Source organism: Lithobates pipiens, unplaced genomic scaffold, assembly GCF_037356315.1.
Source record: "Lithobates pipiens isolate NorthernLeopardFrog02 unplaced genomic scaffold, aLitPip1_a1.2 Scaffold_22, whole genome shotgun sequence".
Lineage (NCBI taxonomy): Eukaryota > Metazoa > Chordata > Amphibia > Anura > Ranidae > Lithobates > Lithobates pipiens.
The window spans coordinates 54,898,783-54,914,380 of record NW_027507784.1 but is presented as its reverse complement, the minus strand read 5'-3'; the positions used below and the strand labels follow the sequence as shown (position 1 = coordinate 54,914,380).

The following is a 15,598-nucleotide window of genomic DNA, read 5'->3' as shown; positions in this document are numbered from 1 at the left end:
GATTTTTTTTTTTTTTTTTTTTTTTAAAGGATCGGGTTTACTTTCTTTACTTTAAAGTGGTTGTAAACCCTTACATATACTCAGTGAAGTAATGGACCTCATGATACACAGCTGAAACAAATCCTACTATGCAAGTTGTACCTGTTTATCTGCAGTCTCCTCTCCTCTACAGCTGTTCAGACTTTATAAAGCTTGTCTAAGCTTTCAGAAAACAGGGGTAGAGAGCTGAAATTACACTCTGCAGAGCTCAGTGAGAACTCTGAGAGCTGAGGGAAGGGAAGGGAAAGGGAAAGGGAAAGGGAAAGGGAAAGGGAAAGGGAAAGGGAAAGGGAAAGGGAAAGGGAAAGGGACCCCCCCCCCCCCCCCACACAGGAACAGAGCTGAGGCTGTCTCTCCCCTGTCACTTTTTTTCTCTTGGTGTCAAGAGAACATGTCAGAAGTTATTCATGCTGACAGCAGAGGAACAAAGCTGCACACAGAAATTACACTTAGTGCTCTGGATTGAGACAAGTGCACACTATAGAGGGTTATGCTGTGGTTTACAACCACTTTAAATCCTATCTCCAGGTTTCTAGTGAATTTTCATAGTTTGGACCAAGCTGGCCCAAACTAACTATTTATTTCACTAGCAGATGCACCCACTGGGTGCGTTGTATAAATATGTAACAGATACATGATCAAATGAACATATGGCTTCCTCCAATTTGCTAAGGTGGAGAGGTGGGCAGAGGTGGTCATGATTTCCACTTCAGCCAATCAGAAAAAGCATTGTATTTGTATGAAACAAGGCTTCCTGTGAATGGCTGAGCAGCACTCAGCCCGACAAGATTTTCTTCTGGGAACAGAACAAGGAAGTTCCCATCCCACTGCTGGAACACCGCTCCGTATACTGTATGTAGCCGATGATCCAGCGCTCCCAGTGGGCACATCTGTTAGTGAAGCAAAAATTTAATTGGGAACAACTTGGTCCAAACAAATTTAGTCACAAGAAACCTGTAGCTCAGTTTTACAGTGTGATAACTTTAGTATATGACTAGTGAATGAACAAAAAGTAATCTGCACCACCTTGCTTCACAATCCTCACGTAAGCTCTAGAAAGCATAATTTGTAACATTATATATATATATATATATATATATATATATATATATATATATATATATATATATATATATATATATATATATATACATATATACATATATACACACACACATACATAGAATATAATATATAAATAACTGAAGAAAAAAAAAATATATATTACATATATATATATATATTTTTTTTTCTTCAGTTATTTATTATCTCTGTAGAGTCAGTGTAGGTTTGGGTAAGGTTAGATAAGGGTCAGGATGTGGGTTAAAATAGTTAAAGCATCGCACAAGGAGCATTTTAAGAAATTGCTGTCAATTGGTAACAGGCATGCAACCACATACCACAGGAAAAAAAAAATATAACATTGCAACACTTTTGTAATTCTCATTTAAAAAAGTCCCACTAAGCACGCAGGGATGTCTGCATTAAGAATGAAGTGAGTCTATAGATTTAAAAAAGTAGTGCTGTGGGGGGAAGAAAAAAAAAAAAAAAGTTTTCGTATACCCTTTAACATTTCTTGGTTTAAAAGCTATGAGTGACAAGTGTCACAGTGTAGTACACTTCTGTGGCCTGTAGGTGTCACTGTTTATGGGCCCATTTAGTACTTACAGCATGCTGCATGATGTAGGGTTGTGGCTGCATCCAGGATGGACTTGGCACCTACAAAAAAAACAAAATAAAAATACGCAAGTTAGAGAAACAGATTGCCTCTTGTTTATTGTCAAGATGTAACTGTTTAGATAAGCCAAATGCATGCCAGCATGGTTCAAATTACTTGTTACACCGGTGACACAGGGGCTGTCTTTATGGAAATACCCTGTACTTCTGCAAACACTCATGCCTTGATTTGTCACAGGTTGTGTTATAGTTTCACATCTGCAGCACGTATTTGCAAAATAAATAATATATATATATATATATATATATATATATATATATATATATATATATATATATATATATATATATATATATATATATATATATATATATATATATATATATATTTTTTTTTTTTTTTTTTTTTAGATTATATTAATACAATTATCTATATTGATCTAACCTAGTTTTTATTTTATTTTGCCCATAGTTTCTTTTAACTTCTAAATTGTAATGGCTGAAAGAGCAAACATTTGGAGCTAGCGGATACATTCAATAAAACAAAAAGGCATTTTCAAAGCGCAGCTACCCACAGCAGCCAATCGGAAATAATCACTGATCTAATTATTCATCAAAATAAAAAGTGATTGTTGTAGGTTGCTCGGCTTTTCATCCCATCATTGTCCTTTGCTCTAAACAAGCTTATACATCACTTTAGTGCTGGCCACAGGCAAAATCCAAGTCTCGTGCAAATTGAATTCGACTGGACTCCGGGAGAGCACCACTGACCACATCAACGTCTGAAAAATACATATTACTGGTGGTCTGTGGCTAGTTTTTGGATGCACATTAGAATTCTCCCTCCAGCATACCCAAAATACTATGGAAGTTTTTAATTTAAAACCAAAATTGCCATTGTTTAGAGGCAAAATGTTCAGGCTGGGATTGACCACGCAAGTTTCAGGCCAAGTTTTGTGGTTAAGAGCACTACCCAGTATTCACATTCCAACAAAGCTCACAGAATAATGAGCTGGCCCATTATAAGGACTGGTGGGGTATGCTATGGCCATGAATCATGTTATTGTGCCATTTTAATTCCCTAAAGTGACTTTCATTTGTCCTTGCACAACAAAGTACAAGAGTCACTTAAAGTGATACTAAACCCAGGACCCTGCATTCACTATATCTGGTCTCCCACAGTACACAGAACACGGAACACGGAAATGCAATTATTTCAGTAAATATAAACTGCTAAATACTCTCAGCAGTATATAGCAGTTTTGTGACTTCTATCAGTTCCTGGTTAAAGCTTGGTAGGAGTTTTTCATACTGCACTGAGCTGTCCTATCAGGACCCAGGACCCTTTGCCCTCTGGACAGTGTTGATTGGCCCTGTACGTATCGCATACACTCCTATGGAAAAAAAAAAAAAAAAAAAAAAAAAAAAAAGAGCTCTAGCAATACACATCAAACTGAGCATGCGCAGGCCGACTCCAGTAACTGTCTTATTTGGACCAGTTCTGAAGTCAGTGTAAAAAGGAGGATGTGTGAATACAGGATCAAACAGCCTTTTTACACAATGAGGAGGATTAAACCCTTATGTGCCACAGAGTGGAATGCAGCATGCTTTACTGCATATAGAGATTAGATATATAGACACACACAGAAGAAAAAGGTTTAAACCCCTCCCGCTGAGGTAATTTTCTACTGTCCAGGTCCCGCAGGGGAGATTTCCCCTAACACCCTGTCCCAGTGAGGCAACAGGAAATTAGACCTTTTTTTGTTTCCAAAGAAAAAGGGCTTGATCCTTGAAACAGGTCAGTATACCACACCTATTTGCTGGTAGTGCTGGAGTGGTCTTCTAATTATACATTCAGTCTCTAAGGATGTGATAGCAGGTGTGCTCACTTTGTATCAAACATTTGCCCAATTAGAGAGCTGCAAGTTCAGAGTCAATTCCCTTAAGAGCTGAACAGCATTAAAGGAGTTCCGCCTCATTCATATGGGTGTACTACACCATACCCCCATCCCGTGCAAGGGCTGAGTTTGACCACAACTGGGATGCACAGGTATTCTTGCATGTCTGCAGGCAGTCCCCATCATACATACCCATGCGGACCTTCACAGGTGGACATTGTAGTGTGCCCAAGTGAAAGTGACCCTAAAACTTATTAGCCTGCCATCTTGATCTCCATCTCATACTTTATGTACCCTAAAGGGTGCATAGAGGTAAAAAAAAAATAAAAAAAAAATAAAAATAAAAAAAAAAAAAGGCACAGAGGGTCTAACCTTTATGAAGTTTTTGTATGTCATGTGTCCCTTCTGGTTAAGTTACTATTCCTTACAGTTCCTTTTGGGGAAAGGAAGTGCGTAAAAATCTCCGAAACAGGAGATGGACAAAAAAATAAAATTATGCTGACAAAATTCCCATTCTATTCAAAACAAAAAAAAAATTTAAAAAAATGTGAGACCCCTTTGTTATGGCTGTCATGGTGCTACAGTTGAGATTTCTGAACCTGAATACCCATTACCAGTGTCCCAAATACACACACAGTTGACGGTAAAGCCCCATACACACACTATCAGATTTTCTGCTGATTTTTGTCTTCAGATTTACCAAAATCATGTAGTAGAAGGGCCTGCCTGATTGCATACACATTGAAACTCCTAAGGTTTGACCTCATATTATATGGTTTTGGTAAATGAAGGAAAGGGGGAAAAAAATAAAAAAATAAAAATATCAGAAAATCTGATAGCGTATATGGGGCTTTACTCAGTCCATCACCGTCTACTGCAAAAACCTGCAAGCCTCAATCCAACTAAACTCAGACACAGAAAACTGAAAAACGATCACACATTAGACAAAACAGCAAAGGTTTAATGCGGAAAGTGCCGCTTTTTAAATCAAAGCAATTAGCATGATAACAGGCTCCTTCCTTCAGTCCCGTCATTTATGAAAGTACTTTTGTTTGAATAAACTGTAAAGCTCAATAATTAGCCTTCCAGATGGGTAGTTCTCAATATCTCATCCACTCACCTGGTACGTTGAGACGGGAGATGCGATATAAGGGGTGATAGAAGTCTGTGTAATCATCCTGTTTGTGGCAATGCTATACGGCGGATAGAACCTGCAGGAGGAGAAAAGCAACATCAGTCTACTGCTGATGCACAGCTATTGCTTACAGACAGTGGTGGCAGCAATTTGGTGACCATTTCGGATACTGGCGAGAATGCAGTGTGGTACTCCTTTTAAATGAATTTAAAAAAGCCAATGCTCCATAATAACCTAAGGAAGAACAGAACCCACAGAAACCAAATGTTTCAGTATTTTTGGAGCAGCCTGGGAAAGTGAATAGAAGGATATTTAATTTTTTTTATGCATTTACGGGTACTTATAGAACGCAGCACTTTACACAATATATATATATATATATATATATATATATATATATATATATACACATATACATATACACATACACATATACACACACACACATACACACATACACACATACATACACACACACACACATACATATATACAGTACAGACCAAAAGTTTGGACACCTTCTCATTCAAAGTTTTCTTTATTTTCATGACTATGAAAATTGTAGATTGACACTGAAGGCATCCAAACTATGAATTAACCTATGTGGAATTATATACTTAACAAAAAAGTGTGAAACAACTGAAAATATGTCTTATATTCTAGGGTCTTCAAAGTAGCCACCCTTTGCTTTGATTACTGCTCCGCACACTCTTGGCATTCTGTTGATGAGCTTCAAGAGGTAGTCACCAAAAAATGGTTTTCACTTCACAGGTATGCCCTGACAGGTTTAATAAGTGGGATTTCAAGCCTTATAAATGGGATTGGGACCATCAGTTGTGTTATGCAGGAGGTGGATACAGTACACAGCTGATAGTCCTACTGAATAGACTGTTAGAATTTGTATTATGGCGAGAAAAAAGCAGCTAAGTAAAGAAAAACGAGTGTTCATCATTACTTTAAGAAATGGAGGTCAGTCAGTCTGAACAATTGGGAAAACTTTGAAAGTGTCCCCAAGTGCAGTGGCAAAAACCATCAAGCACTACAAAGAAACTGGCTCACATGAGGACCGCCCCAGGAAAGGAAGAACAAGAGTCACCTCTGCTGTGGACGATAAGTTCATCCGAGTCACCAGCCTCAGAAATCGCAGGTTAACAGCAGCTCAGATTAGAGAACAGGTCAATGCCACACAGAGTTCTAGCAGCAGACACATCTCTAGAACAACTGTTAAGAGGAGACTGTGTGAATCAGGCCTTCATGGTAAAATAGCTGCTAGGAAACCACTGCTGAGGACAGGCAACAAGCAGAAGAGAATTGTTTGGGCTAAAGAACACAAGGAATGGACATTAGACCAGTGGAAATCTGTGCTTTGGTCTGATGAGTTCAAGTTTGAGATCTTTGGTTCCAACCACCGTGTCTTTGTGCGACGCAGAAGAGGTGAACAGATGGACTCTACATGCCTGCTTCCCACCATGAAGCATGGAGGAGGAGGTGTGATGGTGTGGGGGTACTTTGCTGGTGACACTGTTGGGGATTTATTCAAAATTGAAGGCATACTGAACCAGCACGGCTACCACAGCATCTTGCAGAGGCATGCTATTCCATCCGGTTTGCGTTTAGTTGGACCATCATTTATTTTTCAACAGGACAGTGACTCCAAACACACCTCCAGGCTGTGTAAGGGCTATTTGACCAAGGAGGAGTGTGATGGGGTGCTGCGCCAGAGGACCTGGCCTCCACAGTCACCGGACCTGAACCCAATCGAGATGGTTTGGGGTGAGCTGGACCGCAGAGTGAAGGCAAAAGGGCCAACAAGTGCTAAGAATCTCTGGGAACTCCTTCAAGACTGTTGGAAAGACATTTCAGGTGACGACCTCTTGAAGATCATCAACAGAATGCCAAGAGTGTGCAGAGCAGTAATCAAAGCAAAAGATGGCTACTTTGAAGACCCGAGAATATAAGACATATTTTCAGTTTTTTCACACTTTTTTGTTCAGTATATAATTCCACATGTGTTAATTCATAGTTTGGATGCCTTCAGTGTGAATCTACAATTTTCATAGTCATGAAAATAAAGAAAACTCTTTGAATGAGAAGGTGTGTCCAAACTTTTGGTCTGTACTATATATATATACATTAGGGTAAATATAGACAGGAGCCATCTAACCTACCAACAGGTCTTTGGAGTGTGGGAGGAAACCCACACAGGCACAGAGAGAACATGCAAACTCCAGGCAGGCAGTGTCATGATTGGGATTCGAAACGCTGGGCAGAAGTGCTAACCATTTGGCCAAGAATATGTTTGGTAACTAAGGGCCATAAGGGCCAGATTGGGGCAGCACAGTGGTGTAGTGGTTAGCACTTTCACCTAGCAGCAATAGGGTCACTGGTTCAAAATCCCAACCAAGACACCATCTGCCTGCGTGCGTATACTACAGGTACTAGTTTCCTTCCACACTCCAAAGAAATGCTGGTAGGTTAATTAGATCCTGTCCCCAAAAAATTGGCCAAAAATATGTGTATGTTTGTAAGCATGTCGGGACTCCATGGGATAAAGGACCGCAATATACCGCAGATGGACATCGGTGGCAAAAAACGCCCTGAGGCGATTCAGTTTGCATTGGTAGTGCTATACAAGTCACTCATTCATTCACATCTGCTTTAAAACATTAAGCACAGAGTTAGTAGAGATGCACTGAGCTCAAAGAAGAATAAAACTTTAGTTTTATTATGGAGGCAGCCTTCTGTCAGCTGGGGTAGTCCAATATGTCCCCAGAGTAGTCTGAAGAGCAGGAGAGGGATGAAAGCGACACAGGAAGGATATTAGACCTGTAGGTCTTTTTACGAAACACAACAGGAGGTCACAATAACATCCAATGTGTTTCGGGGATTCCCCAGTACCCCTTCAGAGATTTAATGCCAGAAATAAATACAGTTACTGGACAACAAGTTTGTGATGTGAAATGATATGATTGTGTTCAGTGGTAGCTGCCTGACCAGTGACCTGAACAAGCACCAAATTATCTTTTCACATCACAAATTGTTGTTCAGTAACCTCCATATTATTGTCAGCATCAAAGCTCTGACTGATGAAGGGGGACTGTTGCATTGGCTATTATTGTGACCGCCTATTGGGTTTAATAACATGTTACTGGACTAATATCATACCTGCCGTGCTCTCATCCTACTCTTCAAACACTTTAAAAGATGAAGCCTTCAGTACCTGGGAGAGCTCACCTCTGCTCTTTTAGGCCACAGGATATTAATGACAAACAGACGCTTTCATGTACACATGTGCAAAGTGTTAGGAACATGCACTTGATACATTTAGGGAGACTGGTTTTGATTATCCTAAAAACTGTAGTAAAAACTGTTTATAAACACACAAATCTAGAAATTATGTATTTCAGAAAAGTGTAAAAAATGCATTAAACAGTTTGTGGGGGAAAAAAAAACAAAAAAATGAAAAAAAAAAAAAAAAAAAACTCTCAGCATTAGCCATTTTGTTTTGAAAAAAAGTTCAGTTGATTTTGATAGGACTTACATTTTCATGCACTGTCCAATGACTGCATGACGTGTCCTCTTTTTAGGCAAGCTGCAATGGAAGGGTATGGAGTATCTGGTTGTTGTGGGCTGCAGAGCCTATTCTGGACACAGTGCTGGATTTATAAGGGGGACAAAGGGGTCAATTGCCCCAACTCCCCTGCTAGAGGAGATTAAAAATAAATAAAAAACAAAATAAAAGTTAGTTTTACTACTACAAAAAAATAACATGCACCTAAGTGGCAGGCTATGGAACAGTTAATCCTGACTTCAGAGGCAAAGGGCTGAGGTCTTCTGGCAGATGTTTTACATCCTGTTTACTAGAGACAGGTGGTGGGACAAGGGAAAAGTTTGAAAAATGTTGGAAAGTGCCAAGCAACAGCCCTGATCCCATTGTGTGAGCGAATATAACGAGGAATGGCATTACAGTGAAAAAAAAATAAAAATACATGAGAGAAGCTGACTCTACCGTTTGACTCTGAGTGGGTCAAGAGGTGAATCCGACACCCCCAGATCTTGAACAGGGTAAAAGTTTAACAATTTTTACCAAATTTCGAATTCAGTAGGGGCTCCCCTCCAACTTGAAGTGCCCTGCGCCTGCATGGATTATTAGATATGGTAATATATATGTGGGCTGGTGTGAAATTCTTCAACATCAAGGATGTCTTAATGGAGAACATCAAATATTACAGCAGTTTAAACACATTTGGAACTCGAGCCCCACAATGGTAGCAGAGTTGGCTGAAGTGGCATCACATTACTACTCCAATGGCTGTGGTCGTGGGCCCGATTATAGTCTGTAGTTTCAGTTTATGCCAAATCTAGTTTTAACTTCGTTCTTATCTTGCCCAATATCAGGATTTCGTGAATCTTTCATACTTTTAAAGACTGCAATCTCCTCAGCACTGCTGTAGAAACTTCAAAGCCTCATGTACAAGCATTGATATTTTAGGGTGTTGCCTACACCAACAAATCAAATTAAAGTTCCTATACAGGAGGCCGTCAGATATTGGAGTTTCCTGGTTCCCAATAACATTGGTTCAGACCACAAAAAGCTGCACCCACTGTGTTCCAGGACAAAAACAAACATGAATGAAAAGATCAGAGTTGGGAAAATCACCTTCTGACATACCCATTTTGAATAGCAGCAGTGGGGTCATAGGTCAATGTCATTCCAGCCTGTGAAGAGGAGAAAAATGGAATCAAAACCCTTGCATCTTTATTGATGTTCAATGAAAGCAATAGGTACAGGCACTTACATAGACATAACAAATTATTATTTAATCAAGCAGATAGATCGAACATCAGCCAAAACTTTGTAGCAAGATATTATTAGGACACCTGTCCTGCATTCTACCTGCAAGTGTACCTCAGTACTAGGCAAAGTCATAGGAAATACAGGGCTTAATTCAACACTGATTTAAATACGCAACTTCGGTAGATCCCCCTCCTGTGAAACAGTTTTGATAAGAGGGAGAGTGAATGAAACCTTTAAGGGTTCTCACACACATTCAGTATACAGTGTCCTATCATATGGTACCTGACAGAGCCCAATATGCAGATTTTCACACCATTTACCATCTACTGTATGCATGCTCAAAATTTAGGTCCTCTTAGAATAAACTGCCCAGTGTCACCCCAGGCCGTCAATGATTCACCCCCAGAGCTAGTGTCATCACAAAGCATAGAACCTGATCATCAGCTAACCAGCTGGAATGCTTTGGAATAAAAGGTAAGCTGCAAGGTTTTTAAAAACTTTGGGGTATGCAGATGGTGGGGGAGTAGGGGTGCAAGTAGGTAACCTTAGACCAACAAGTTAATCTGATATACAATGACCATAGATATCTGTGGGATACAGATCTGAGCATGTACGGATTATGCTCATTCCCTATGCCATATCTCCTGGTTACACCTATGGGCCTTGACATTGGACTCTTGAATGGCATTTTTTAGTCATTCTGTAATTGTTGGTTTACTCCACATTCTTCCTCTGGTTTACATGCCTTCCCATGCATAGGAAGAATAGCAATGTAAATATCTGGGCAAAGCTGCATAGCTGTGAAGAGTTCAGTGATGGATATGTGGGTGAATTTTAGACAGGCACGGAAGAGATGGAGTACACGAGTGCAACAATAAAGTTCCACACATCCACGCTGTGGCTGCTCCAAGCCAAGAGCTGCGTGTGTAAGTATGTGCGCGAGTCATGTTTTTAAGCAAATCATTCATGCACCCACCCCGAAATTGTATGGAAAGACTTACAAGTCTCACCTCCCCCTCTCTCGGCCAAGCTCTACCATTCTGGACATATTTGTTCTGGGTCTGTCTCTTCTTTTGACCTCCATCGGCAAACTTGCACAGTAGAGCTTCTGTGGGAGCTGCAAAAAAATAACAAAGGCATCAGCAAGTCACAGGAAAAATAAAAAAATAAAATAAAAAAAAAAACACCATAAACCCCATCACCACTACTTCTATTAGAAGAGAGGCAGACTATTTTTAAGTGTACCTGTTAAAGTTAAAGTAGCCATTTTGTGGTGAAACTATAGAAACAGTCCACATAACCAGTGTGGTGTCATTTGTTTCCTCCCCAAATAATAGATTCTGCAAATGGCATAGCTAGCAGCACATTTAAAAGGGCAATTCAATATATTAAAAGTAGAACTAAAAAGGTGTTTTTTTTTTTGTTTTTTTTTTAAAGATTTGCATAGACTAGTGAGGGGTTAAAACAACTTGCCAGGTTATTGCTGTTTTTGATGGCATCAGGGAAATTCCATCTCTAAAACTGTTCTCATCACCAATGTCAGCAGGAACGAGAGTGAAGCTGGTCATGGACTGTACGATTGGTCGCAGGAAAGAAAAATGGCTTCACCCCCCCCCCCCCATCAGACAGTGGGGAATACCTCCCACGGAGCCATTGTGTTCTCCTAGTGGAGGAAGCCATCCCCACCAGGAGAACAGCGATTACTGCTAGCAGCTATAACAGCCACTAGAAAATCGCTTGTAAAATCCAACAAGCTGGTTGTACTTCTGTTGATCGATTCGTCAACTTGGGTATATTTAACCTGCCCATACATGCTTTGAATCTTGGCTGGTTCCTGCAGAACCGGCAGAGATTCAAACAGTCAATGACTGGCTTGAGGGTAAGCCTAAAAATTTGAGTCATCACCAGAACAGAAATAGAAGGGACACTTGATCCTATGACAACTGTTTTAAGAGTGGATTTTCTTTAAATAGGAACGATAATTGTGTCCATATAAATTTGTTCACACAACTGATTGTTGACAATTACCTCCATCAGTGGGCAGAGGTAAAGCTGGTCAACTAAAAAGGACCTCTTCATAAATATTAATTTCCAGAAAAAAAAAAAAAACTAGATTGAATCAAACTGAATTGGTGAGAGTTGGCAACCCTACAGCAGTGCAATGCAGAAATCACATGTGTAGCAACGTTCTATATATTACCTTCATCACTTGTAGTAACACCTTATCCTACAGACTATGAGTCAGCGAGTACAAGCCCTTTCTCACATGATTACAGCCAAAGAACACTCTCCTCCCGTCACCTCAAAAATTACTACAATCATAGTACATATATCTGTCATTCATTTCTAGTTATCCTAATGCATTCATGTTCATACAATACCCTTTAAATTACAAGTGATTTGTTCAGTAGTACAGCCCAGCTATGACAGATACCATACCAATCTAATAGAAGTTTCCAACATATACATTGCTTATAAATGTAGAGCTACATAAGCCTACACCTTGAGCGGTAATACATTATTCATTATGTGTCACTTAATGTTGTTAGAGAACAGGGAGTGGATGGGAGTCTTGGCATAAAGAAGAAAGTGTTTACTTCTATGTATTGCACTGAATGGATCTGCCTTCCAGGAGAGTCCAACCAGAATGAAGAAATCATAATCAGAGCAATCCCTTATGGCCAACAAGCTATTGGCTAGCATATGTATCAATAACTTGCCAGTGAGACTCCAGCAGCTATCAGTTCCCCCCCATCCTTGTATGTTACATTACCTGACCTCACAGCAAATGGCCTAGTGTTTGATATGCATAGGGGTTGATTTACTAAAACTGTAGCGTGCAAAATCTGATGCAACTTTGTATAGAAATAAGTTGCCAGTGTTTTTTTTCCCCTCAAAAAGTTGTAAAGGCAGAAGGTTTTTTTTTTTTTCCCCCTTTAATGCATTTTATGTATTAAGAAAAAAGAAAACTGCAGCAGCCTCTCCATCACCGCCCTAATTACTTACCTGAGCCCCATCGCTCTCCAGCGATGTGCACAAATGTCTAAGCTGTCCGGAACACCTTCTCCTGGCTGAGACACAGCAATAGCTCCCACAGCTGCCAAAGTCAGTCAGCCAATCAGGGGGCGGGGCAGGGCTCATAGTTTGAATGGACGCACAGAGCTATGACACTGTCCCATAGTAAGCAGCTGATAGGGTGGGCACTACATAGGAGGGGCCAGGAGCAGCAAAGAGGGACATGAGAAGAGGAGGATCTGGGCTGCTCTGTGTAAAACCAACTGCACAGGGGAGGCAAGAACAACATGTTGGTCTTTTTTTTTTTTTTTTAAATGAGAGACTTTACAATCACTTTAATTGACCAAGGTAGAAGCCGATTGGCTACCATGCACAGCTGCACCAGATTTTGCACTCTCCAGTTTTAGTATATCAACCCTATAGTGTGACTGTTGCTGGGAATGCCAAAGAAATGAACACACAGCTTTCCATGCAGCGTAGACCAGCCTCTCTCAACCTTTTACCCCAGAGTAACCAACTATTTTTTCAGAACTTGCTAAAAACCATTTTATTAGGGGTCAATGGCAAAAATATCCCTTATAGTGGTGGTCAGACAACTAAAAATATATTTGGTTTCATGCTGCTGGGCTTTGTCTAGTGCCTCCAGTCATAAAACTATGAATGAACCATTAAATGAGAGGTCAATCAGCCACTGCTCAAGGAACCCCAAGCATCCTCCTCTGGAAGATCCCTGTTAAATGTCTGAGGATTTGGATCTGGCACTCTTAACATGTGGAGTTCACCTTTCCTAAGTAACCTCTCTGAATTAATCTTTCCATGTTGAACTCGGTTTAACTCACCCCAGGAATTGAAAGCAGGCACCCAGAAGTTCCTTGACAGCCTCAAACACTGGGCACTCAATTATGCAAGCCCCACCTACAGTAGAGAATGCTGAACTCCAGTCGGTCCCTTCCATCCTATTAACCAGTAAAGCTGGCCAGCATTCTAAAGGACTAATAGTTGTCTGGAGAAGGTGAGGGAGTGAGAAAACATCCTGGGCTTCCAGAACAGCACATCCAACATTTTAGGGGCCTATAGGCTGCTTTAAAGTCTATGTAGTGATGTGTGTGAATGCAAGATGAGAGGCGAACATGTTTCATATATACAATTATAGTCTCATATCTTTTTATTAGACTAGAGTCCGTTTAAAGGTCTTTTTTACTGTTCGTAGAATGTAGATATAACGTTTTTGGGTAGAGAATGTCATTTTAGAGATTCTATCCATGCCGCTGATGAGTTCATCAATTAGACTGTAGTCCTTTTTCGGAGCAAATTTAAAGCTTGCAGCCCTGTGCAATGCCATCACTGTTTTCTACTCTTCAGTTGACATGTCTGGTGGTATCAGAGAAATCTAGAAATGCTCCCTGTATACCTGCTGTGTATTGTGCCAGGAAAGCACAGAGAATCGCAGCAAAACTAATTATTCCATTTTATCCAGTCTCCGTTCAGAGTCTACAATGGCCCTGAGCAAGCTCATTTCCCAACAAAACCTATAAAAATAGGATGCGTGCATCCTCAGATACGGCTTTACAATCAACTTCTAGCCTTTCATTTTTTAGCTTACATTTTTCATTTTAGCTTTTCTTGTTTAATGTTACTGCCCTACTAGGTTTACTTAACATTTTACGATTTATATACACTAAGCTTTTTTCATACATTAGGCTGATTGAACGATGTTGGTTGAACTCTAGTTTGCCAGTTTTGCATTCACAAGAATCCGCGCGTGTGTGAACATTTTCTGCGCAGTTATGAAGCTGGGGAAAAGTTGCTGTTCATGATCAGAACGATATCAAGATAAAAATGTGCACATCTGTATAGCGCAGATGCAGGTACAGTGTACAAAGCTAATGTGGTTAAAAAAAAAAAAATCTGCAAAAAATCAGTGGTTAACTGAGATGGAGGTGGCCCTCATTAAAAGCCACAGTTAAAATTCAGTAAATATTCTCTGTCAGACTGCAGGCAGGACACAAGGAGGTGGTCAGCGGCTGCAGGCAGGACACAAGGAGGTGGTCAGCGGCTGCAGGCAGGACACAAGGAGGTGGTCAGCGGCTATGTCCCTAAATCTGACATAATTGGCCATCTAACTTATTCATTTGTCTGTCATACGTCTGCGTAAAGTCCTCATTACAGGAAGGTCTTAAAGTCCTGGAGCACATTAAAAAATGAATAGTAGGTTTGTGATCATGTCAGCATAAATAATTCTTCATCAGAATGATAATGCCAATAGTGATTATATCAAACCCAGAGCAGACTTAGAAGGGTGTTTCAGATACTTCCTGCAAAGTAAAGCTGCTCGTAAATCACCCCCAACACACACTGTAATTAAAAGCAGTCCGGGTGCTCCATCTAGGAGGCTGAATCACATATAATTACATTCATTTCTAAATCACTCACCCTGTGACTCATACACCTGGGAAATCCGTATTAAAAAGGTAGCAGAGTCACCGACATTAAGGAAGGTCTGCAGAGATTAATACATCTCCGTTCAGAACGCTGGACAGTGAATAAGGATCCTTAAATGGCAAAGCCATTTTTACTTCCTAAAGGAAAGTTCCATTTAGAGGAGACCTGGTAATGGTGGAGGTGGTGGTGTTGAAGTGCAATGTGTACATAACATTCCTAAGTGTACTTTTAGTTTTGTTTAAACTTCTTCAGTCAACAGTAACCATTTTTAATCCTAACGCTACTAAATAGATAGGAATGGAAGGTAAGTATATATTTACATTACTTCAGTTTCTTCCTGGTTTCTGGCCTAGGCCAAAATGATGTCATATTCCAGTCATCATGGGCATTTTTCATTTTTCACCTGGAGGGCCTCACAGCTAAGTGCATCCTCCTGCCTGCATGCCTGAGCTAAGGGTAAATGGAATCCAGAAGTATGAACATCTACCCTTACTCAAGATGGCCACAACTAGAAATGCTAGGGGGGCGTTTTCTAAAGTGATTTCTCAATATAAGATTATGGCGATATGGATGGATAGGTGAGCTTGCTTTGAA

The 15,598-nt window shown here is 40.1% G+C and overlaps 1 protein-coding gene across 10 annotated transcripts in view; it reads right to left on the bottom strand.

Moving 5' to 3' along the window:
* Positions 1 to 15,598, bottom strand: part of RBMS1 (RNA binding motif single stranded interacting protein 1) — a 490,465-nt gene that overhangs the window by 27,555 nt on the left and 447,312 nt on the right. For 4 of the 10 annotated variants that reach the window (XM_077447593.1, XM_077447598.1, XM_077447597.1 and 1 more), the window contains exons 7-10: positions 10,549 to 10,664; positions 9,410 to 9,468; positions 4,735 to 4,825; positions 1,708 to 1,758 (exon numbers count right to left, since the gene is read on the bottom strand). In XM_077447593.1, the coding sequence (XP_077303719.1) occupies positions 1,708 to 1,758; positions 4,735 to 4,825; positions 9,410 to 9,468; positions 10,549 to 10,664 (317 nt within the window). The remainder of the gene's footprint in view (positions 1 to 1,707; positions 1,759 to 4,734; positions 4,826 to 9,409; positions 9,469 to 10,548; positions 10,665 to 15,598) is intronic. The other 6 variants (XM_077447595.1, XM_077447599.1, XM_077447602.1 and 3 more) reach the window with 3 other exon arrangements.